The sequence below is a fragment of the Triturus cristatus genome, chromosome 9 (genome assembly GCF_964204655.1).
Source record: "Triturus cristatus chromosome 9, aTriCri1.1, whole genome shotgun sequence".
Taxonomy (NCBI): Eukaryota; Metazoa; Chordata; class Amphibia; order Caudata; family Salamandridae; genus Triturus; species Triturus cristatus.
In genome coordinates, this window is record NC_140592.1 from 524,174,198 (window position 1) to 524,199,205 (window position 25,008).

The 25,008-nt window shown below is 48.5% G+C and overlaps 1 protein-coding gene across 1 annotated transcript in view; it reads right to left on the bottom strand.

Annotated features, from left to right (window-relative positions):
• Positions 1-24,096, bottom strand: part of RCE1 (Ras converting CAAX endopeptidase 1) — a 226,335-nt gene extending 202,239 nt beyond the window's left edge. The window contains exon 1 of the mRNA XM_085625516.1: positions 23,087-24,096. Coding sequence (XP_085481642.1) covers positions 23,087-23,259 — 173 coding nt within the window. The 5' untranslated portion in view covers positions 23,260-24,096. The remainder of the gene's footprint in view (positions 1-23,086) is intronic.
• Positions 24,097-25,008: the final 912 nt, after the last annotated feature.

Genomic DNA, 25,008 nt, shown 5'->3' on the forward strand with positions numbered 1-25,008 from the left:
GCGGGCACTGAAGGGGTTAAACACAGCAGTGGAGCATATCCATCCTATGGGATGCCTGAAGGCTTCAGCGCATGCAGGAATGCAACAAGTAAGGCAGGCCAGTGAATGTGATCCTAGTGCAGCAGAATGCATGCCGGGCATCTGGTGACAGAACAGGTTACTGAAGAATACAGACACGCCTGGGAACAGAGCACGTCAGTACAGAATACAGGTGTACACTTGGTATATTACGCCAATGTAGAAGGCAGAGGCATTCTGTGAAGGGAAACATTACTCCACAACGCACAGGCATACTTGCTGCAATATCAGAATACGTGGAAACAATGAGCTGCCGGCTAGTTCCAGTACATATCCAGAGTGACAGAACCGACCTCCTGGAAAACAGAGGGGATCTGAACAAAGCCCTGATATGCCACTCAAAACACGTTAGCTTAAATGAAAATTATACTCTGTTTTTTGTTGTGCTGGAGGCAGACGGTCATTTCATTGTGTAGCCCTTAGGTATTCAGAATGCACAAACTGTGCATCTCCTAGAACAGTGGTCTTGTTGTGTTTTACCCTGTGCAAAGGAAGCATCCAAACAGACATACTGAGTGCCGAAATGCCTTTCTCAGTCCTCCAATATGGCTAACATTTCAGTTATCTACTTTGATGATGACTACCAAACAAGTGAATCACTTTCCTCAAGGAACCTCTTCAACCAATTGGTCCCTTTAGACACAGAGAGGGTCCTGCAATTCTAAGACATGCACACTAGCGTACCTGTGTGATACTTAACCCTGACTGGCTGATCGAAATGTAATTCAACCAGGCCAAAGCAGTTTTCAAATGCAATCAAAGAAAACATCAACGGATGTTGTCTCCGAAGGGTTTCTGCACTGTCAAAGGCTATAGCGTTTGCTTTTGAAGGGTCCTATGGACAGAGGGATCCGTAGGTCTAATGATTGAACTAGTGTTCCATATTGTGGTGGTTAAAGACACAATTTGTTCTAAGACTAATTGTGTTGTAAAGAGAGGATCTGAAAGAACTGCATGTCGTGCTCAAGTCTCGCCTACAACAGCATGCATGAGCTGATGCGTGCGAGAGATATTGTTAGGTCTCACCTAAGACAGCGCACATGTGCTGTCTCTTGCGGGAGATACTGTATACAAGGGGCTTTGAACTCGCCCATTGCTTACCATTCGTTGGCTTCATTGTCACCCTTATTTGATGCTTCCTAATTAGTCAACACCTGCCGGTTTAGCAAATGCCGCAGATCTGTATATCATATGTGCTGTCAGTCATCAAGATTGTATTTTATTCATGCCACTTGCTCTTATCCAATGAAAAGAGCCTCTTCTTCTTTTATGAACAAAACATGCTGATGTGTATTTCTGTCTCGGGCGCAAACCTCTGTGCCCCGAAGGTAGCACTGGAGACCTATCTTAAATGAAATTACTGGGCCAGGGGTTGAAAATAAAACTGAGCGTCACCTCAGACATTCAGCACATGAACACAAATGGTTTCATAGTGTAGTATTATTTCTCGAGGTACAAATAATAATTCCTTGCTGTGGTTTTTAGGCTACCCAGTGCTCGAAGCAGCTCCAGCCTAGCACACGTCTCCTTGAACCTCTGTTCCCTTCAAATGCAGTGACACGGTTCTATTAAAGCTAAATCGAACTGAATTACTACATGTGATGAGAACACACTTGCACCAAAACATATATGGTCTCAGCATTAAATGGGCGCATTTGACTCAGAGTCCTCAGATCTAAAAATCTCAAGAACAGCGCGATTGAGTCACCACCTTCATTATTTTTATTATCCAATATTTCTTTATTTCGGTTGCTCACCATATAAGAGCAAGCTCAAGCATATACAGACAAGTTAAAATAATTAAATTAGTTTAAAAGAGAGAAGATAAAACAATTCATCTGACATAGTGAGTTTTACGTTAAAAAGCAATAAAAAAATCAACAACAATCGAGATCTTGGTTTTGCATGTTAAGGAAATTTCTCCTAGCATATCACATGAAATTTAAAAAGTGTGAAACCGAAAAGACTATATGAGACTCTGTGTTGTATTTTAGGATTCTAAAGGCTTCAATAGAATGGGTGGTGCCTACGTTTTTACATAGCTGGACTAACCATCTCATTCTTGCTGTGCGATATCCTGGACAAAAAAAGAACACATGAAGTTCAGACTCATCACAAATATTACAGGCTGGACATCCACCTAAATTACCCCCTGTCCATTTACATGTGAACGCACGCAGGGGGAGGCAACCGTGTCAAAACTGTACATATAATTTCCTGGCTAGTGCCGGGCGGATTGCATCCAGGCATGCCTCCAGCCTGCAAGTGTCTTTAACTTCCAAGAAGAGTGATGTGAGGGATCCATGAGCAGATTCTGTTTGAAGTTTTGCAGATAAGCTGCACCAGTAGCTGGAGATTAATAACTTGCGTGGTGTACTCAGGCACGCTGTATCAGGGTTATCCCATAGTTCTTTTAGGCCTATTTCATGGAGGCAAATCTAAACCATGGCAACTTCCCTGAGCCGGGAAGTCTCAGAATATCCAATAACTCTAATCTGTATACTTGAAGCTCCGATGTAACCCAGAGGCGCCGCCAAAATAATAATGGCCTGCAGCCAATTTCCTCAGAAATGGATCTCACCCCTAGGTCCATACGCAATGGAACCAGGGGGGAGCTGGTCGGTAGATTGAATAGTTGTCTAAGGAATTAGTTCTCGGTGGTAACCAGGGGCCTAAGGTTGGAGTGCCCCCAGAGTTCAGCACCATATAGGGCTGCACTCCTGGCCTGGGTTTTGTATATCTCCGTAACCGGGCTCACTGTTTTCTGGGATGTTTCCCTAAAGAACTTGGCCAGGCCACCTGTGGTTTGTGTCATTTTAAGGTTAGATTTGCTAATTGCAGCCCCCCCCCCCCCCCCCCCAAGTCATATTCTCTGTGAGAGTTAGTCCCAAATAGTCACATACAGAGACCTGCTCCAAAGAGCTACCATTCATGTGCGGGTTTGGACGTGTGGATTTACTGGGTTAAAAACCATGAATTTGGTTTTGTTGATGTTAATCTCTTGACCCCTAGTCCTGCAAAATTCGCAGTATCCATCTAATATTCTTTGGATATCCATTGGTGACTTAGAAAGGAGAAGGGTATCATCTGCGAACATCATGGCAGGCATTTGCTTAAGCGCAATTTTCGGAGCGTCAATATCCTTGCAGGCTCTCAGCGCATCGATCAGACCGTTTATGTATATGCAGAACAAGGTGGGGGCAAGCACACATCCCTGTCTGACTTCCCTGTTTACAGGGATGGGCTGCGTTAATTCCCCATTTTTCCCATATCTAATTTGGGCATAGTTTTCATCATGTAGCCTTCTCAATACATTTAAAAGGTAAGAAGGAAGTCCCAAATCACTTAGTACCTTCCATAGAGCATCTCTAGGTACCAAGTCAAACGCACTCTTCAGGTCAACAAAGACCAGATACAGGCTACCCTCTTCCAACTGGACTGTTTTCCAATAAAGAAGCTGGAGCCTGAAGATCTGATCTATTGTTGAAGTTTTTTCCCTGAAGCCAGCCTGCATGGGGGTCAAGATCTTTTGTTCTTCCAGGCAAGACTGCAAATGTTCTCAAAGAACCCTAGCAAAGATTTTCTGTGAGACATCGATCAAACTGATCGGTCTATAGTTTGCTGGTGACAAAGGATATCCCTTCTTGAATATATCGGGATGATCTTGGCACCTAACCAAGTTGCGGGAAGAGCCATTCCCAATAAAATTACATTAAAGATTGTCCAAAAATACGGGCCCCAGATCTTGGGTTCAGCCCGATAGAGGTCCCCTGGAATCTTGTACAGACCAGCAGCCTTGCCAGGAACAATTTTATTTAAGGCGCTAATGACTTCTGACAGGGAAATCTCGGGAGTGGCTGTCACCGGCCCCAAGTGGACCGGGGTTGCTGGGGTCTGACTACTCTCTATGCCTTCTAGTGGGGCATAAAGGGCTGAAAAATGCTCTCTCCAGCATTCAGCCGCAATGTTTGGCTCAAATGCAGTTGGGTGTTACTACTACCAGTGGTAACAATGTTCCAGAATACTTTCATATCTTTAGTTTCCAGGGCCGATTTCAGGCTGTCCCACTGATCTGTTTCCCACTGGGATTTGGCAGCTGCGGTGGTGGTTTTGTAGTGATGTCTGGCTGCTTTTACTGTGGTGTTGCTCTTTGTTTTAATGACCTCTAATATTGTCCTTTTGGCTGCCCGGCAGTCCCCATTGAACCAAGATTGCCTAGGTGTCCTACAACAACCCCTGGTGCGCGTTGCCCAGAACGTCTCCTCCAGCCTTTTTATTATGGATTTGTTGATCTTATCAACCTCATCAAGGGACGTGGCAAGGTCTTCAGATTTCACAATCTCCGATAAAGCCTCTATGTTAGAGGTGATGGAATTGAATAAGAGAGTCAATTTATCCTGCGATTTTTCCACCCAGGCCCACTTAACCTTCCGCCAATTGTTTGAGAGGGTCAATCTATGATTAACACCGGAAGATTTAACCGAATAATTCCCAATTGGGGGAAAATTAAAGTGGGAGCTTTAAGGCATTGTGGTCGCTATCTTGCCGCGGGCAGACAATAAAATCTTTTGCCAGGAGCCATAACTTAGTTTCAAGAAAGATGTAGTCTAAGATGGAAGAATGACCAGCTCTGTTGAAAGGTTGGTTCCCTGGGAAGTCTGAGCCAAAGCGACCATTACAGGCTTGCAGAGAATACTTTAGAGTAAGCACCTTGATTTGAAGTGCCAATGGTGTCCAAGCCCTAATGGGAGTAATGTTGGTCTCGGGGATAGACCACAACTTGTCCTCCTCAGTTACTGGTAGGCCCGATAGGTCTTTCAGTGGTTCAAATTGACAGTTTACATCGCCACCCAGCACTACCAGTGCTTTGTTCGGAAGACTAGCTAACAGGTTATCAAGATGTTCTAAAGTTGCTGACTCCTGACCAGTCCTAACCGGCCTTGAGTATACGTTGATTGGGCCATTGTCAGTTCTGATTTGAACGTTAGTACAAGGCACAGTATGTCTGGGGAGATATGCGGCACTAAGGCAATCCTACATCCAAGATGACTCCCAATCCTCGTGCATAGCCCACACGATGGCCTACCTCGTCCCTTAATTGCGGCCGGTATATGAAATGTACCAGGCAGATATCGCACATATCTATAACCCCCCCCTCCCCCCCCCTCCCCAATCAGGGCAGTCGAGCTTGTTTTTAATCATTACAAAATAGGAGCTACAGAGGGTAAGTGCCAAGCCGCCCTCCACTCAATGTCAATATATCAAACAAGGCTAGGCACCAAAGAGGGGTATAAACTTTAGCGAAGGACCAAAAAACTGTTTAGAGAGAAAACAATTTTTCTTCTACTACTGGTATTCTTATCCAGAAATTATTTAGGTCCAGCCGCCCTCAATTTATCAAACTTCAAACAACAAACAGCCCTTCACTACCCATCACCTTCACAAAGACAAATTAAAAGTATTTGAGCAAAAAAGAAGGTGAAACATGAGTGGGCCCCTCACGTACGCACCACCAGGGAGGCTACCAGCCGGTTCTCGCTAGTATGCCCACGTTTTCTCATCATCGGGTGCCCACTCATGGGAGAAAGAGATTAGAGTCCAGTGAAGAGAAAAGAGGGAACAGGTCGCAAGAGAAAGCTGTATTCCTGTTCCCAGCAGAAAGAGAAAAGACAAAACCCGTGAATTGCAAGGAACGACTGTTCAAAGCAATCTTTAAAATTGAGTTGTAGACTCACGTCACAATCACCCTCTTTATTCAAGACAGTGAGCCCACTCAAAAGTAAAAACACATAATGTTGTTACCCGTTTCAAAGAAGGCCAACATGTTTCATTGCCACTTAACTTTGTTCTGGCAAATTCATCAGGGCAAGGGTTTCAAAGGTTTCAATCACCTCACTGGAATTGTAATTTTGGGGTTGCAGAAGGGCATGTAGAGGCGGGGGGTATTCGTACCTGCCTCCACTATGCCACAGGGGGTTATATTGAATACTGTCCCCCGAGTAAATGGCAACACTATTATTTGCTCATAAACCGCCGCAACCGTAGGCTGACAGAGCCGTGTCTCGTCCCTGCTTCATTATCGCGGATAATGAAGCAGGGACGAGACACGGCTCTGTCAGCCTACGGTTGCGGCGGTTTATGAGCAAATAATAGTGTTGCCATTTACTCGGGGGACAGTATTCAATATAACCCCCTGTGGCATAGTGGAGGCAGGTACGAATGCCCTCCGCCTCTACATGCCCTTCTGCAACCCCAAAATTACAATTCCAGTGAGGTGATTGAAACCTTTGAAACCCTTGCCCTGATGAATTTGCCAGAACAAAGTTAAGTGGCAATGAAACATGTTGGCCTTCTTTGAAACGGGTAACAACATTATGTGTTTTTACTTTTGAGTGGGCTCACTGTCTTGAATAAAGAGGGTGATTGTGACGCGAGTCTACAACTCAATTTTAAAGATTGCTTTGAACAGTCGTTCCTTGCAATTCACGGGTTTTGTCTTTTCTCTTTCTGCTGGGAACAGGAATACAGCTTTCTCTTGCGACCTGTTCCCTCTTTTCTCTTCACTGGACTCTAATCTCTTTCTCCCATGAGTGGGCACCCGATGATGAGAAAACGTGGGCATACCAGCGAGAACCGGCTGGTAGCCTCCCTGGTGGTGCGTACGTGAGGGGCCCACTCATGTTTCACCTTCTTTTTTGCTCAAATACTTTTGATTTGTCTTTGTGAAGGTGATGGGTAGCGAAGGGCTGTTTGTTGTTTGAAGTTTGATAAATTGAGGGCGGCTGGACCTAAATAATTTCTGGATAAGAATACCAGTAGTAGAAGAAAAATTGTTTTCTCTCTAAACAGTTTTTTGGTCCTTCGCTAAAGTTTATACCCCTCTTTGGTGCCTAGCCTTGTTTGATATATTGAGCTTGTTTTTAATACCAGCCACGTTCCAAGATACAATCTTGAGATCGTTTGCTGTACTGTTAGTGGCTATAGTGTACCCCTGTGTGTTGGTAATTGAGTGGTCTAAAGTTTCTGATGACTCTGGATGATCTATGGTTTTTTTACCTGAAGCTCATTCGGGGAGTCTGAAGTGATTATGGTGTCTGACCCCACGCTGCATTTCTTCCCTGTTTTCATGTGAATAAATTGGACCATGCTGGTGTATATCGGTGCCAGATAGTAAATCCTTAGTAATGACGGGAGCTTTGAATTTGCCAGTAAAGGTAGTAGTATGGGAGGTTCAGGGTGAGCTATCACCACAGTGTGGGTATTATCAATGGTCTTGGGAGGGTCAGTTTCACGGTGGCTAAATGACTTCTTCTTGAGGTCCATGGTCCTTAACACTAGGTGCCCCCTTATGCAAGGAAGCCGAAAAAGGCTGCCTGGCCGGGAGTCAGTCTACCTCTTCCAGAGCCCCAAATCTATTCGTCAGAGGTAAGTTGAAAACGTGAGACTGCATTAGGAAAGGACCCTGACCTGTCAATGGCCTAGTCTGGTGCCAAGTGTTTGGACCGGCTCTAGGGTCAACCCTGTCAGCGTGAAAAAAGGACCTGGGATGCGCAGCACCTTGCCCTGTCAGTGGCCGAATCTGGCGCCATGTGTTGTGTCTAATTGTAAAATCATTCCTGCTGTTAATGGTGGGTCCTGGAGCATAAAAATGGGTGAGTAGAAAAAAACAAATAGCAGAACCAGTTAAAGGAGAACAGTTACTATAAAACAGATTTTGCACGATAGAGGGGTTTCTGAAATTCACTGTAACACAGTCCCCCCTGGCATCTTTGGGTCTATTACCCACCCAACCCACTCTGCGTGTCAATAGTATTTCACCTGCATTACCAAGGTTGAATTGCTGTGTTTATCAAACAGGTGTAGGCATTTATTCTTTAGCTCAAGGTGGGTTTCCTTCTGTCCTTCTGTGAGCGGTGGAACTCCAGTAAAAACAATGACATAAGGTGTTGAGGCTGGTGGCAATTTATTGTTGGGAGGTCCATCCCGTCCCTGCTTCTCAGTCTCTTCATGCCCCTCTGTTAGAGGATGCTTCAGAGGTGCCCTCATTGGCATGTACATTGCCCCATACCAGACAACCCTTCTTGCACTGTTCACTTTGGGCTTCCAGAGTAGCAGTTGGGACCCCACTAGAAGTGAAAGACTTCTCTCTAATTTCCGTTATTCCAGGTTCGGTGGAGACTTTAGTCGCGTTACTGGGCTCTCTTGGCATTATAGAGGGCTTATGCACTTGTCCTGCAGTACAAGTACAAGTGGTTAAAATTTGATCCAATCGGGGGGATAACTTGGCAAGTTCTTCTCTCATGATATCCCGGATTTGGCCTCGCAAGGATTCCAGCATGTTAGCTACCCATGCTGGTGGTTGCACATCTGTGGGCTGGGGTTCCCCTTCCGGCACGATGGAGATAGGCCTATCGCCTGTGCACACTGGTGAACCATCATTGGTTTTTTTCCGCTTAAATCCAGCCCTAGTCGTCTTGATGGGCTGCCTTGAGTTGATTGGCTTGGCAGAACCTCTAGTGGCTCCCCTCCTTCTAGTGGCCACTTTCGGGGTCGAACCTGTGTCCAACCCTGAGGTCAGGGTCGGATTTGTTGTTTCAGAGGTTTAGTCAAGGACAGATTGTGTATTAATAAAGTCTGTACTAGTGGTAAACTGTAGGAGGTCCGGGGTCAGTGATAGTCTGCGTTCGGTGATTTCAATTTTGTTAGCCACAACGCCAATGGCCCTTTGGAGCATTCTATTGATGGATTTCTGCGGTAAGGAGGGCGGTATAAGCCGCGGGGGTGCATGACATATGGCAACTGTTGTCTGCTTCCCCATATCGGCAATTTTAGGTATGTGCAGTGAGAAGAGCACTATAGTTATCACTTGATTAAGCAGATAGGTGCCCCACCACGCTAATGTGCCAAAGTACTAGGCAAGGGGAGTCAAACCGTCAAAGTTAATAACAGGTGCGGCTAAATAAACAAAGACAGGAGTTACTTACAATTTTGGTCCCAGAATTCGCCTCGCTATGGTCGTGGCTGCCCCCTTCCTAATTTTCCTTGGCTTGGGTAATTACAGCCAAGGCGTGATGCACAGTCCCAGCTTCTTAAAGATAGAGATGGGAAGGGGCAAGGCCAAGAGAGGGGGCCTAGCCCAGCTTTCATCAGCCGTAGACGGGTGCAGACGGGCCCGCCCTTGGCCCGGACACGCCCGCGCTGCGGTTGGTGGCCTGAGCCTTTTGTCCTGCCCCTGGGCGCGAGTGCAGCATCACTGGCGCTGGAGCTGCTGGGAGATGGTGTTCTGCCGTTTCCCTCACAGCGCGATTATATGCGTGCTGGCCATTTCCCTCACGGCGTGTTCTGGTGCTAGCAAGCCGTTCCAGTCACGGCACGCAGGTAAGGCCGGTTTAGATCTTGAGCGTCCCACGCTGCGGGAGGTGGCCGAGCCTTTTGTCCTGCCCCTGGGCGCGAGTGCAGCGTCACTGGGGCTGCTGGGAGATAGTGTTCTGCCGTTTCCCTCACGGCGCGATTATATGCGTGCTGGCAGTTTCCCTCACGGCGTGTGCTGGTGCTAGCAAGCCGTTCCTCTCACGGCACGAAGGTAAGGCCGGTTTAGCCCTTGAGCGTCCCGCACTGCGGGAGGTGGCCAAGCCTTTTGTCCTGCCCCTGGGCGCGAGTGCTGCGTCACTGGCGCTGGAAGATGGTGTTGTGCCACTTCCCTCACGGCGCGATTATATGCGTGCTGTCCGTTTCCATCACGGCGTGTGCTGGTGCTAGAAAGCCGTTCCCCTCACGGCACTAAGGTAAGGCCGGTTTAGCCCTTGAGCGTCCCGTGCTGCGGGAGTTGGCCGAGCCTTTAGTCCTGACCCTGGGCGCGAGTACAGCGTCACTGGCGCTGGGGCTGCTGGGAGATGGTGTTCCGTCATTTCCCTCATGGCGCGATTATATGCGTGCTGGCCGTTTCCCTCACGGCGTGTGCTGGTGCTAGCAAGGCGTTCCCCTCACAGCACTAAGTTAAGGCCGGTTTAGCCCTTGAGCGTAGTTTTTATTATACATTAATCAGCACAAGGACCAGTCGCGCTAAAGTAGAGGGCACTGTATTTGCACTGTGGTAACACAAAGGATACTGAGTTATAATTCAAATTGTTTCACTACAAAACTACAGGGCCCTACATCTGCACATTAATATCCCTCATGCAGCACAAAGCGATATATCTGGCAAGCGATTCACTCTTGCCCGTATTATCATAATCCAGACAGATAAGCATGTGCATGTGAGTGAGTTGTGTACAGTATAGGTCGCTATATCCTCTTTCCGTTTGCAATGCAGAGATTTATCTCTGTGCACAATTAGGCCCCCTTCATACAGTTCAAGATAATGTATTTACAGGTGGATCACAGGGCAGTCATTAAGTTCAGTGAGCTACATCAATGCAATCAGGGCACTGTATTTTCTAATGAGACATTCATGTTCACAGTGTATGGCACTATAACTGAGCAATCTCAGCACTATCATACACAGGACTGGTTCTTATCAGATAAGCTGGAGGAGTCAACCAGCAAAGTATGCTCGAGTCAAGCCATGGGTGATCCATGCAATGATGCGTGTGAAGTTTGATTCCGATAGAACCTCACAAGAGCGGAGCACCAGAGCAGAGAGAGCATGCTGCATACTGTGCACGGATTAGGAATACATTGAGTAGACAGGTAGGAACAAAACTGCAAGTGTCTCTTTGTGGACGTCTATTATCCTAGGCTATGTGTCTTACACTGTGTAAAGGGGAGATTACACGCTCTCTTGCCTGGTACCGTAACCCTATTTTGGGGTCAACTAGAAATTCAATTAAATATTTTATGAGTTTTCCTTTATAAATACTTAGAAGAACGACATTTTTGGTCAATATCTCACAGAAATAGTCCTGAAAATTGCACCAGTATACACTCATTTCTTAACATTTCTCGGCTTAAAAACCAGTGGCGTAACACAGGCCCCGCAGCCCCCCACGGTGTGGGGGCCCGCAAAGCTGTAGGGGGACCCCTGAGCACAGTACTTTAGACCGAGAGCTCCTGACTAAATCTGGAGCGGGGGCTCCTCCAGGTACCTTGCAGGGGGGCCTCCTCAAGTTTCGTTAGTCCACTGTGGAAAGCCTGCTTTGCTCGCGCACATGAAAAAAATTGTTAATTGCTGTTACGCCTCACCACTTTTTAATTACACCAGCAGCCACTGACCTCTCCTTGTCTGGGTTGCTTTTCCTCCTCTCACGCCCACCAATGTCTGTGTTGCTTCTTTCATCCCACCACCCACCCTGCTGTTGTCCGTGCTGCTTCTTCGCTCTCACCCTCCAGTTGTCTGTGTTGCTTCTTCCCTCCCATCCCCCTCATCCATGTTGCTTCTTCCATCCCACCTCCCACCTCTCACCCTCATGTTGTTGTGTTGCTTCTTTCCTCCCACTACCCAAACTCGGTTTGTCTGGGTTGCTTCTTCTCTCCTTCTCTGGTCAGTGTTGCTTCTTTGCTCCTACCCCCAACACTCCTGTTGTAAGTGTTTCACCCACCCGCAATATGAAAAAAAAGTGATATGACGTAGTCAATGCTGGCTGAGTCATAGCACTTTCTTTTAAATGCTGCCAATGTCCTTGCTGCTTGTTCCCTCCCTCCCGTTGTCCAAATGCCTCCCACCCTTACTCCTGTTGTTCAGGTTGCCTTCCTACCATAAGAAAAAAAGCAATATAACATGGCCAGCTCTGGTCACGTCACAGCACTTGTTTTCTAATGTTTAGCCATGCTGCACTGCAGCTGCACTGCAACACTGTTCAACGACATTAGCAAAGCCAATAGCTCTTGCATAGAAAAGACCTATTGTTTTTGCTTATGCTCGTTTCTCAAAGCACTGTAAAATGTTGTCTACCAAGGAATGGATGGCAGAGTGCCTAAAGGAGTGTTTGCACTTCAGTCTGTTAGAAAGAGGTCTTGCATAAAACACACTATCTGGAATCACCCACGGAAGCAGTAATATTATACAACTGGTGGTGGCAGAGAGGAATCTTATGGGCCACCTTGAACAAATGAAGAGTGGAGGGGCATAGCAACACCCACCCAGCAGGGCTGATGGTAGTGATTCTCCACATCTTAACGGACAATACAAATAGATACCTAGCGATCATCCAAAAGCCCAGTTAGCATAATCAGATACTTTACCCGCACATGATCTTTTTGGTCAGTCACTTTTCCAGGTACTACTGGCAGCTCATCTACTCCAAGATTAGAAGGGCTCCACCAAGCTCCGTGGCTCATTGTCCTGTCATGTGGATATGCTTCATGAAGACAATCGGAGATCCTTGGTACTTTCACAAAGAAATCCACCAAGAATTCCAAAAAGTATGACCACATAACTGCAGTATTAAGAGATGCTCAGTGGCTACACCTCAAGCCAAAAATAAAGTTCAAGATTTCTTGCCTCACCTTCAAACAACAATAACTGTCATAGCTCCGCTCTACTCTAAACATATCTAGAGGCACAAAAAAACCTCAGAAGAAATTAAGTTCTGCGACTAGAATAAAATTATCTCAAATTCCCCTCAGCTCCAACAAAATCTTTTAAGAGGCTATTCCTTCAGTTAGTAACTCACTACAAGCCAATCTAAGATGCTAAGAACACATTATCCACGTACTTACCTCGATGCTTACTATTGGTCTACTATCCCTATTCATACTTCCACGAGTCTTAACCTACTTCCTTAACTGAGCAGTACTTTGTTTTTGATTTTTACCTCTTTATTGTTGCTTTGACATTTTTATTTAGTTTGGAGCCCCAAGTCTATTGTTCTTTCATAAAATGTAAAGAGCACTGCCACCCTCTGGTGTAACAACAACAGTGTATTACAATTATACATAAATACAATAATGGCCCTTGGCCCCATTCCATGGAGGAATAGCTGGTGGATTTTTTCTCTCTCCAGTCAATTGGCTTTCTATTTGCACTCAATGGGGCACCTCCTTTTCAATCAGATTCAGGTGGAGTCAGCACAGAGCCCTAACTGCTCAAGGACTCTCACTGACCAAAAGGGGAAGTGTGCCAGCAGAGTGGCAATGACGTCCCAATGACTAAGATGCCCTAAAAAATGTTTGCCTCGAACATTAGGATTGCACCCCCGCAGTCTATAACTTGCAAGTTCAGAAGATTAAGAAGAACGGTGACGGTGTATGTCCCTCTATACAAAGAAACTATTAACAAATAAAGTATTTTGTAACATGGGTTAAGGGGAGAAATATCTTATTTAATTACAAGTGGATTTTTTTTAACGGATTTTTAATTGTTGTCTGGCTGATTTTCAATTAAGCATGTCAGATAAGGAATTGTTCAGGTGTGGCAAGGGAAATAAAAAACTCATCCCCAAGGAATAATACACCCAACAATGAAGTAATGCTCGTCTATTGTCTGGCAGGTCTAGAAGAACAATGACCATGGCTCTCCCTGGTACTGCTGTTTAGGTGGGTACTTTATTGCTCAAAGTGGGAGTGCTTTGGTTTGGTCTACTCCAACCAATGACAACAATAAGCCATACAGTCTGTTCATTGTGGCTTACGCCAAAAGCTACTCAGAAATTACATGTATACTCCGTTATAGGGCTGCTGTACCAGAGATGTATACTAGCAGTGTATGGACTGCTGGTTCAGAGGTTTCCATGAGAGGATCTAGTAAACGATATGCCAAATCCCATTGTCAAATATTAATGTACTTATTTTAATGTTGTCTGAGGGAGGTATTTTTCTAAACTGGACTCCAGGAGTGCATATCATCAGGTCAAACTCCATCCACACTTCAGTCAGACACCTTACATTATTTATGACGTCGGCTGGGACTTTCCAGTTTTACAGACTTCCGTTTGGATTATCCTCATCTGTGAGTGTCTTCCAGATAAAAAAAAAAAAACACTTACTTAATCGCCGCGTCTCTCCTACGCGTTGGACTAGGGCCAGGAACAGAAAGCAGGAAGTTCCCAGGCTCCCTTAAGCCAATCACAATGCTGCAATGGTCTGAGTGCCGTGGTTCGGCGCTCAGACTGGAAATGGGAGCCTGAACCTGTTCTCCACCCAGTCTGTAATGCAACCTGGGTGGAGAACATGCAAAGTGTGCATGACTGTTTTGCCGGCACGAGACAGCTGGTCAAACAGTATTATGCACTTAGTGGGCCCACCACGCATCTCTCTGCTCTGTGAGAAGAGCAGCCCCACCCCACCCCACAAAGCTGCCGCAGCAGGACGAAATAAAATGATCATAACATTAAGTTATGATCATTTTATTTTCTCTTTATCTGACTGCTGCAAAGCAGCAAGTGGGGTGACGCTCCTCCGCCTTAGCAGAGGAGCTGCCACTGCACATGATAGAGACACACTGCAGTCCTTCATGGGTTTTGTGGAGTGCTACTACAAATTTGCACAGGATTTTGCCCATAAAACGCAGCCTCTGTGGGAGATACTGAGGAGGGGTAGGAAATTCATTTGCAGCGAACAACAAGCTGCGTTTTCTCTAGTCAAATACAATATTGCACATGCTGGTGTGTTAGTACCATTTCAAAGGGATTTGAAGACCATTGTCATTGTGGATGCCAAAGCTGTAGGAATTAGGGTTGCCTTATCATAAATGCATTGCAAGAAGGAGAAAACCAGAGCATTTGCCTCGCATTCACACGGATGCGGAAAGCAATTACTCCATTAATGAATGTGAAGCAATAGCTGCTGTTTGGGCCACAGCCCACTCAGGATGTTTATATGAGGAAGTGTGGTTATCCTCAGAATTAATCACAACCCCCTACTCAAAGTGCTGGGACCTGGGGGGACAAGAAATTGCTCAGGGAGGTTAGCAAGATTGCCTGTTAGGTTGCAGTATGAGTGTAGGGTGGAATATGTTTCGGAATGAAGAATAGGGTGGCAGATGGTCTGTCGACATTGCCCGACAAAGCTGCGGAGATGACTGAGTTAGTTACTGAAGAATTTGGTGCTAGTCTTGAGGATGTCACAGAAGGCTTGGAGAGATCCATTTCCAAAGGGGACTGGGTGGGAGCCATGGAGCAAACATTAACACTTAATTGTGTGCCAAAGTTGGTCAAAGGGTGTTCATGAGACATAGTACTTTGCCTGATGGCGTATAACCATTTTTTAAGGTGGTTGGTTGGGTTCTCCATTCAGGATGACTACCTGCGTTTGAGAAATGAGAAGTTTGGGCCATCTAGTGCACTCAGGCCTAGGTTTGGCACACAAGGGTCACTAATGTCAAACGTTAACCACCAAAGGGTCAGAGAAAGGTTTTGGTAGCATCTCATGAACAACCAGGTAAAAGAATGGGTTGAGAAGTGTGGCATTTTTAAAGTTTCAGAAAAACATTTGAGAGTGGGAGTAGGAAAATTCCACGAGGAACAACATGTCTGAAGCGAGGGAGGTATGGGAGAAAGTTTGCTTAGACTTTAATGGGCCTTTTTCATTTTATTCTGACCAGGATAGGTTTGCAGCTATTTTTGTGGAAAATTCAAGTGGGTAGAGGTAGCATTCATGAAGTAGGTCACCACCACTTCTACCATTGATTTGTTTTTAGAGAGGAGTTCAGAAGGGAGGGCATACCCTTTGATTTACTCCCAGACAATGGTACACAACTGACGTCACACAAAAGTTTTTTTGGACTCCCTTGGTGTGAGACATGAATGTTCTTCACTGTATACTCCCCAGGGTAATGGTTTAGTGGGGAGGGTCAACAGAATGATAAAGGGAACAATGCAGTTGGCATGTAGTGTGGGTTTGTCTGTGAAGGATGCAGTTATTGACATGCTTTGGGCCTATCACACCGCAGTCAACACCAGTACAGGGAAAACCATGTTCAAGATGATGCGAGGCAGGCAACCAGGAACCAAATTGGTTCTGTCTTGGATGCGGGAAGGGTTGGCAAGGACAGAAGGGTGATCAAAAGAGAGTCTTGAGAAACGTTTTATTGCTGTGCGAGATTGGGACATGGTTAAGCCTGGGGCGATGGAAAAGGTTTAACCAAGTTTCGAGGCCCCTAGGAGGTCAAAATGTTTGGTGGCAATTGGCTCAAATTAGACAACGGGCAAACTTGGAATCTCAGAAGAGTAGCCCTATACCAGGGTCAAGGGGTGTTGGGAGAAGAGTTTGATGGATGTGGCGGGTATGCTGGGTCTGTGTTCTAAATGGTTATTGATGAGGGAAAGTAAATTCACAAATGAGCTGGGAGGGGACAGGTTTCAGGAGATACCAAATGTGCTAGGAAGAGGAGATGAGTCAATGGTAGCTTCACGAGTGAGGATGGAGGTGAGAGTGAGAAGGCCTTCCGGCTATTTGGGGGAATATGTTAGTGATAAAGCATTCAGTTTTGTTTTTCTGTGGCGCGAGTTTATTTATTTATTTTTAAAGAGTTTTATATAGCGCAAAGTGGACCCGAAGGTCACATGAGCACCAGTTACGTTACAGACGGACACATTCATTTTTGGTAGGCACGGGTAGAGTAAGTGATTTCACCAGAAACACAGGATGTTGAGCATCCCTGTCGAGACTCAAACCTGGTTCCCCAGCTTTAAGGTCGAACGCTCTAGCCATTAGGCCACACTCTCTTCCCTTGCTTTGCATCTGTGTATTTGTTTGCGTTGTTGCCTGTCATGTCTTTTTCCTCAAGGGTGTTTGTTTCCCTTAACTACCTTGTCATGTCTTTTGCTCTTATCAGTGCGCATTCCGTTGTTTTTATTTTATCAGCAAGATGAGGAGATGTGTTATAATGCTTTAGGCAGTTTCAGGCAGGCTGAAACTGCAGACTGTATTGTGACATAGGTACATGTAGAGAGCCATCCGGGCTCTCTCATACAATGTAACACGATATACTAGTGTGGCCTACCTTGTGCTATCCAGCGCTACAGCGGCCTTCGGTGTCCAGGCCCCGCCGCGCTACATTGGCGACGAGGCCGGTCGCTTCCAACGCGCGCACTGCCTCCTCTGTGTCACCCTGCTGGGAGCACGCGGAGCCCACCCACGACACTCCACCATCGTCAGCGCGAAGATCCTGCCCACGCCCACGTGCGCCGCCGACTTCAGCCGAGGCTGGCCCCCCACCCCCTCGAGCGCCACACTGCTGCTGCTGCTGGGCCCACACGCCGCTGAGTTCCGCGGCTCCTGCTGGCGCCTTGCACCCGCCGCACACCTCCCCAAAGCCGTGGGAGCATTCTCAAGCACACAGTGTGCTTGTGAAGAACGAAGCAACCGGTGAGTGCCTGGCCCGGTGTGTCTGGCCCCGCTGTGGTGCATTGTGGTACTGCAGGACTCCTGCACTGCCTGGGAAGCGCGAGAGGCCCCCCCTGTGACTGGGACATTTTCTATCAGCCACGTTCTACACAGTGCTGTGGCCCACCATTAAGAAAGGGGCTCAGGAACACGATCCTGCCAGTAGGTCCCAGGCAGCCAGCACAGCCCTGAAAATTCCTGCTCACACGCTGGGGAGGGAGATCTGTGAGCCCTGCACCATTCACTAGGACCATTCCTCATCTGCTGTCCGGCTGGCGAGTAGGACATCTTCTGCCCCAGAGCACGTGGAAGGACAGAGCCACCGCCCCAGAGGATCTGGCCAGGAGACCTTCCACTCCCACGTGGCCACACGCCAACACACAGCTTGGCTCACAGGACCCCTAGTGTCAGGACCGCACCACCACACCCGTGGACGAATGTACCAGCGTCATGAGCAATCAGGCCCAAGCAGGCGATGCAGGTCAGCAGGCCGCTGTGGACAATCCAAATGTGGGTGCCAACGCACCACTCCCCGGACACAGCCATTCGGCTGTCGCCCCACTGCCGCCATTCAGCGAAACGGCAGATCCCGCAACTGCGGCCCCTCGGTGGAAGGCATGGGTCAGACAGCTGAACCACTACTTCAAGGGCACCAGGGAGACCAATGGCACCGTGAAGAGGTCGCTACCTATCTATTATGGAGGCTCCGAAATCTACGATCTTTTCGAAACGCTCCCCAACACAGGCAATGATGATGACTACGAGGCGGCGGTCGCCGCGCTCAACAAGCACTTCGACCCTCAACTTAACCCCGATTTCGAGAGGTTCAAGTTTAGACAGGAGTCGCAGTTGGACACCGAGTCCGTGGACATGTTTTACGGGCTACTGCGCAGGCTGGCCGCCACGTGCGCCTTCCCAGATCAGAGAGAGGAGATACGTGGCCAAGTCATCCAGGGGTGCCTCTCAAAAAAGCTGCGGAAGCTGATCCTTCGACAGCCGGGAATCTCCCTGGACGAGATCCTCATCTTGGCCCGGTCCCACGAGTTATCGGACGTCCGGACTGGAGAGATGGAAGCTGCTCTGCACAAACCCATCGTGGCACCACACGCATCCAGATTTGGGCCCGTCAAAGAAGAGAGGGTTGAGGCAATCCAACGGCGCCCCAACATGGCTCGCCAAGCACCAAGGACGACGACCGGAGGGCCATGTGGCTACTGTGGAGAGGACCACTCGGCGACGGCCGTGTGCGGAGCGAGAGGAAAGACGTGCTCCCGCTGCGGGAAGATAAACCACTTCGCCAAGGTGTGTCGCAGCGGCCAGTCCAGGCAGGCTCCTCCGAGGTTACGAGGAATATCACAACGCCTGCACCAGGTCTCACTCAATGACGGGCCGTCAACAGGGAATGAACTGCCACAGGAACGCTGTCCCGCCCTCGAAGATGATGACGACGAGGTGTTTGTCGTCTCTTTTGTCAGCAGGTCCGACAAACACCGGAGGCCGCCACCGATGTGCTCTGTCCTGGTAGACGGAACGGCTGTACGGGCACTCATAGACACGGGTGCATCGTCAACGTGATGGACTCGGAGCAGTATGACCGTCAGTCGCCACGGCCCCCGCTCGCACCCACCAAAGCCCCGATATACACTTATGGGGGGACAGATCCACTTCCCCTCCGAGGAGTCATCAAAGCCAGTATCGCCAACGGAAAGCATGTCACGGAGGCCCGGTTCCACATTACGGAAGGGAGAAAAGGCACGCTGCTCAGCTGCCATACGGCAGAAGACCTGGGTCTAGTCTTCTTTGCCCACCAGTTCCATGACTCCCACGCTGAGGCCATTTTGAGGGAGTTCCCAACGCTGTTTACTGGATTGGGCAAGCTAAAAGGGAAACGGTTTGGGCTCCTCATCGACACTACCGTGCGGCCAGTCGCCCTAAGGCACCGGAGGGTGCCAATCAATCTCTGACTGCAAGTGGAAGAAGAGCTGAAGAAGCTGGAGGACCTCGATGTGATCGAGAAAGTGTCCGGTCCAACGCCGTGGGTGTCCACGCTGGTCGTGGCTCCCAAACCAAAGCAGCCCGGAGCCATCCGGCTCTGTGTGGACATGAGGCTACTGAACATGGCTGTCAAGAGGGAACGCCACATCACGCCCACTATATACGACATAGTGGCCGATCTGAATGGAGACAAGTGGTTCTCGAAGCTGGATCTGAACGCGGGGTACCACCAGCTGGAGCTTGAACCCGAGAGCAGGTACATCACCACCTTCTCAACACACGTTGGCCTCAGGAGGTACAAGAGACTGTGCTTCGGGGTGTCGTCGGCAGCCGAAGTCTTCCAGAACGCCATTAGGGAAGCACTGTTGGGTCTGCAGGGTGTGATCAACCTGAGCGATGACATCCTGGTGTTCTCGAACACCCTAGAAGAACACCACACTCACCTTCGGGCCACCCTCCAGAGACTCGAAGACTGCGGACTGACTCTTCATAAGGCAAAGTGTTCATTCTACCAAGAGTTGGTTGATTTCTTCGGGTACACTTTCACCAAGGGCGGCCTACAGGTGGACCCCAAGAAGGCAGTAGCCATCCGAGCAGCCAGCACCCCGAAGAACCCCACGGCGGTACGAAGCTTTCTTGGCATGGCCAAATACTGTGGCAGAGTCATTCCAAATCTGGCCGCCCTGTCAGAACCGCTCCACACTCACACGCAATGACCACAAGTGGGAATGGACTGTAGCTGCCAACACGGCATTCAACCGCATCAAGGCAGCACAACTGGATAAGATGATTATGGCCTACTTCCACCCCGGGCAGCGCACCAATGCTGATCGTCGACACCAGCCCGGTAGGCCTGGGGGCTGTCCTCCTTCAAGAGCATGGTCTGGAAACTTAGAGACCCGTGGCGTACGCCAACAGGGCATTTACGGACACGGAATCAAGGTATGCCCAAATTGAGAGGGAGGTTCTTGCGATAAAATGGGCGTGCCAACATTTTCACTTATATCTATATGGACAAGAATTCCAGGTGGTCACCCACCATAAACCGTTACTCCCGCTCTTTGCAGGGTCGTCTAGACTGGCACCCCCAAGAATAGAGAGATGGGCTGTGCAGCTACAGGCATACAATTTCAAAGTTGTCTTCCGCCCTGGGGCACACAACCCGGCAGACTACCTATTGCGATGCCAGGAAGCCATGCCGCCTCGAAGATCACCGGCGGATGTTGAGTACTCTGAGGCGTTTGTCAGAATGGTCTCGCAGGAAGCGTGTCCTGCAGCCATGATGCTCGAAGACATTGGCCACGTAACGGATGAAGACGAGACACTGTCCCAGGTGAAAGCTACCCTTCTGAGCAACGGTTGGGCACACTTCATGGCCGGGGCTCCGGCACTCAGAGCGGAGGACAGTCACGCCCGGCAACAGATCTGGCAAGTACGCCATGTACTAAGTGTGGGAGAGCAGGGAGTCGTCTTGAGGGGACACGTGATCATCATCCCAAAGAGGCTACAGTGGAGGATCCTTCAGCTGGCACATGTCGGACACCAAGGGATGGCAAAGACAAAAGCCTGGCTAAGGAACAAGGTCTGGTTCCCAGCTATGAAATCCATGGTAGAGGAAATGGTGAGGTATTGTCACACCTGCACAATTACTAGGGGAGACCCGGCGCCGGTGATCACTGAAGAGCCCAGCGAAACCCCATGGACCAAGATAAGCCTTGATTTCGGGAGTTTTTCAGATGGACGCATCATGCTGGTGATGGTCGACTCGTACTCAAAGTTCCCAGTTGTGGAGGTGGTGGCATCAACGGCGTTCACGCGAATATATGTCGTTACTACGCATTCCGTTGCAGCGCATGCCTTTACCACGCATGCGTTACAACGGAATGTGTTTTCCACGCTTTTCCGTTACCTCGATTTTACCTTTACTCCGATTTTTCTTTTTTTGGGGGGGGGGGGGACCCCCCCCAAGCCCCCTTTCTTCTTTTTTTTCCTTTTTCCGCAGGTCTCCGCCGACACTGAAAACGGACTGATGCTTTTTTTGGGATTAGGATGACGCTGTCCCGTGATGACGTTGCTTGCGTGGCGAAGATGGTCCTTGAAGCATTACGCGTTGTGAAGACGTTTACGAGGTAAGTGTATCGTTGTAAACGTAATGCGTAGAAAATGCTTCGTGGTAAAGGCTGTTTCCCCGTTCACGCATGTCCAAAGAGTCCTAAACAAGACTTTTGCACTCATGGGTCTGCGGGAGGAAATTCGGACGGACAACGGGCCCCCGTTCCAAGGCCGGGAATTCCAAGAGTACCTGGAGAGAAAAGCAATCCACCATCGGAAGATCAACCCTCTGTGGCCTCAATCCAACGGGGAGGTGGAGCGCCTCATGCGAACACTGAAACGGGCCCTGCACATTGCCGCGGACCAAGGTGAAGATGCAGAAGCGGCACTTGATCAGTTCCTTGATGCCTACCGGCAGACGCCACACTGTACCACCAAGTGTGCTCCCTCTCACTTGCTCTTCAAGAGGCCCCCGCGGGACAGCATCCTGACAGATCCAACATGGAAGCCCCCAGAGTGGGACAACTAAGCTGTCCAAGCGAGACGAACCAGGACCAACCAGAAGGCGCGTGAAGCCCGCCGGGCACAAGAGCCGCAGCTGAAAGTAGGGGACCGTGTTGTGGTCAAGGACAGACACCCTGGCTGGAAGTTCAGGACACTATATGAGCCAAAAGGGTGGACTGTGGAGGACTTTCAGGGAACCACGGTCACTGCCCAGAGAGGGCAGCAGGTCATCACAAGGAATGTGTCCAGTTTCAAGAAGATCTTTGATCAGAACTCTGGCCAAGACGAGTCGGAAAGTCCTGACGATGTCCCAAGTATCACCCCACCTGGCTTGCCAAAGCTGATAGTTTCTGCACCGCGGAGCTCGCAAGTGGAGAGGGAATAGGCTGTCCCTGAGGCTAGCAGGCCTAGTCGGGATGCGGTGACTGCATCTCCCCCGAACACATCAGCGGATGCAGTGGTCAGTTCCAGCTCTGGAGCCAGAAGTATGGTCTCCGGCCGAACCCTGCGCCCAGTCAAAGACTGAAAGACTTTGTGTGCACCTCCCCGTGAACCTGAAGAACCTGATGGTCGGTCACTAAAAGAAAGGAGGGATGTAGAGAGCCATCCAGGCTCTCTCATACAATGTAACACTAGTACACGCATGCATACACCCCTCGGGGCGGGCTTGACCCGAGGGGATAAATAAACGGCAGGCGACCGCTCGGGGTCTTCCGGCCAAGTACGATATACGAGTGTGGCCTACCTTGTGCTATGCAGCGTAGCAGCGGCCTTAGGTGTCCAGGCCCCGCCGCGCTACAGTAAATTCCATGATGCCATGTGGGGAGTTTGGGGTTTGAACATGGGCAGTCAGATGCTAGCTGTGCCTGGCAGGACTGCACTGTGGGGTTTCATATCTCTGCTACATTAAATCTTCTACAAGTACGTGGTGTGTGGAGTGTTCTTTATTTACAACAGTGACCATGCACTTATCTGCAAGAACAGATAACTAAAGATTATAACAGTTTACGTGCCCAGCGTTAAGACTGCAAAAGCAGAGGTGACAGCAAACTAATAAGGCAATCAAGCGTGGATTGACCATTATGTAATGTGCCCACAGCATGCTTGATATCTCAGAGTACGCAGAAAGTGTTTTAATACAACCTTAAATAGCGAGAGCGCAATGTATATATGTACAGAGGCGGAGGGCCCTTACCTGGGCAGGTCGCTCTTCCACACATATAGGCTGCCTACGTAGGAGCAGGCCAACATGAAACATGATGCCAGGGACATCCAGCAAAGTCCAGGAGCATAGCCGAGCTCTCCGGCAGCCCTGCGCAGGTGGTCATCCTCTTCTTCGGAGAGCGACATGATTCCCACTCTGTCCATTGACCGAAGCTGGTCGTCTCTATGTCGTTTTCAGCACCCACTAGCTTATTTTCTGCTATCTAATCGTGGTGTCTGACTTTATCGGACCCACTGCTACTGTATGATGTTGCCTGGTCTTCTGCAGTTGTCAGTTCTTGCTGGCTCCTTGGGCTGTTGGTGCCCGTTACCTGCGCCTCAGCTGCAATTAGTGCCTGCTACCTGTTCTTCTATTACTGTTCTATTGGTACTGCAGGTCTGCCTCTGTGCCCACAGCCTGCTGTTGTATTGCTGCCTGTATCTTCTGGGTGCGCTTCTCCTGCTCCAGCCTGGGCATAGTCCTCTGTAACCTGTGCCTGCTGTATCAGCTGGCTACTCCTCTCCTGGTGCAAACTCCCATGCTGTGCACACTACCAATTTACTGCTCTACTACTACAGATGATGCCTGCTCCTCGATTCGTGTTTGCTCGCCTGCTGATTACAAACTGGTGCCAGCCGCATTCTTCTCTTTACTGCTACCTATGTTGCTTATTTTGTTGTTACACCCTGTGCTTCCCTGTTGCTGCAGATTACAATCAAACGGGGTTGCGAGATCTGACATCCAAAACAAGCACAATCTTCTACGAAAAGAAGCCTTAAACAAGCTCACGTCCTGCAATTACTCCAAAGATAACCGCACATATAACAAAATTATTCTAGGGATGAAGATTACGAACAATAAAACACGAGGTATCCCAATTAAACTATCTAAACGAAAATGTATGTGTTTCCCATCCTTTGAAGAAAGCCGTTCTTGAATGTAAAGTAATCATTCCCATTGCAAAATGGCCACCGGCCGACGAGTTTCGTTCACTTTCCACCTTACAAAATTTGGCTGTATTACTAGTGCTTCTTACAGATAGCTCCGCCCACGTAAATACAACCAATCAAAAAATTACCTGGGACGTCCTAAACTTCCTTTCTATTCGACACTACACTCACAACAGTCGCTGGCGCTTGAAAGCAGATGACGGTGGATGAGATATAAAGACTCCTTAATAAGAAGCTTTAGGTGCTAAAGAAGCTCCCAAACCGATTGACTTAACTGGATATAATTATTAACAACAAAGGTCAAAATGAATTTCTGTGACGTTTATACAATCGCACATGCCAGTAGTAGGAAAAACTTCACTTCCGATACGCGTTTGTTTCGAATCTCCTGATTGGCATTTTGCAGAGCATGCGCATCAGGTTAGGCAGTTGAGTCTCCATGCTTTTTTTCTATCCGTGCTCTAGTGTTAGTCCTGGCGTTACAGAGCGTATACATATCTTATGCATACATGCCAACATTTCAGAAGAGCAAAGTGGGAGAATTTAAAAAAAAAAAAATCGGGAGAATGGGGCCTTCAATCGGGTTTCTGTCATGTATGGACTTTGGAAGTGTGCTGCTGCAGGATCGGACATTTGAAAGCAAATTCACGTGTTTTTTTGTATCACCTTTCAGAAGCATGGAGCGCAATGGTAGGCAGAGAAAGAGGGGGATGCAAGAGTTGTGCACTGGCCTGGCAGGTTGCGGTCAGTGCATACACCCCCCCCCTCCCTCCCTCGTCAGCCCGGGCTGAAACAGCTTCCTGGCACACACACAGTCGCTCCCCCCCCCAGTACTTCACAGGTGTTTAAAAGACCATTCGGTTGGTAATGGGGCTTTGTTGGTTTTTCACCCCTTCTAGAGCCCCTGCATCGCCATTCTGACTATTGCTGGAAGAATTAGCACGTTACACATTACCAAGCCCT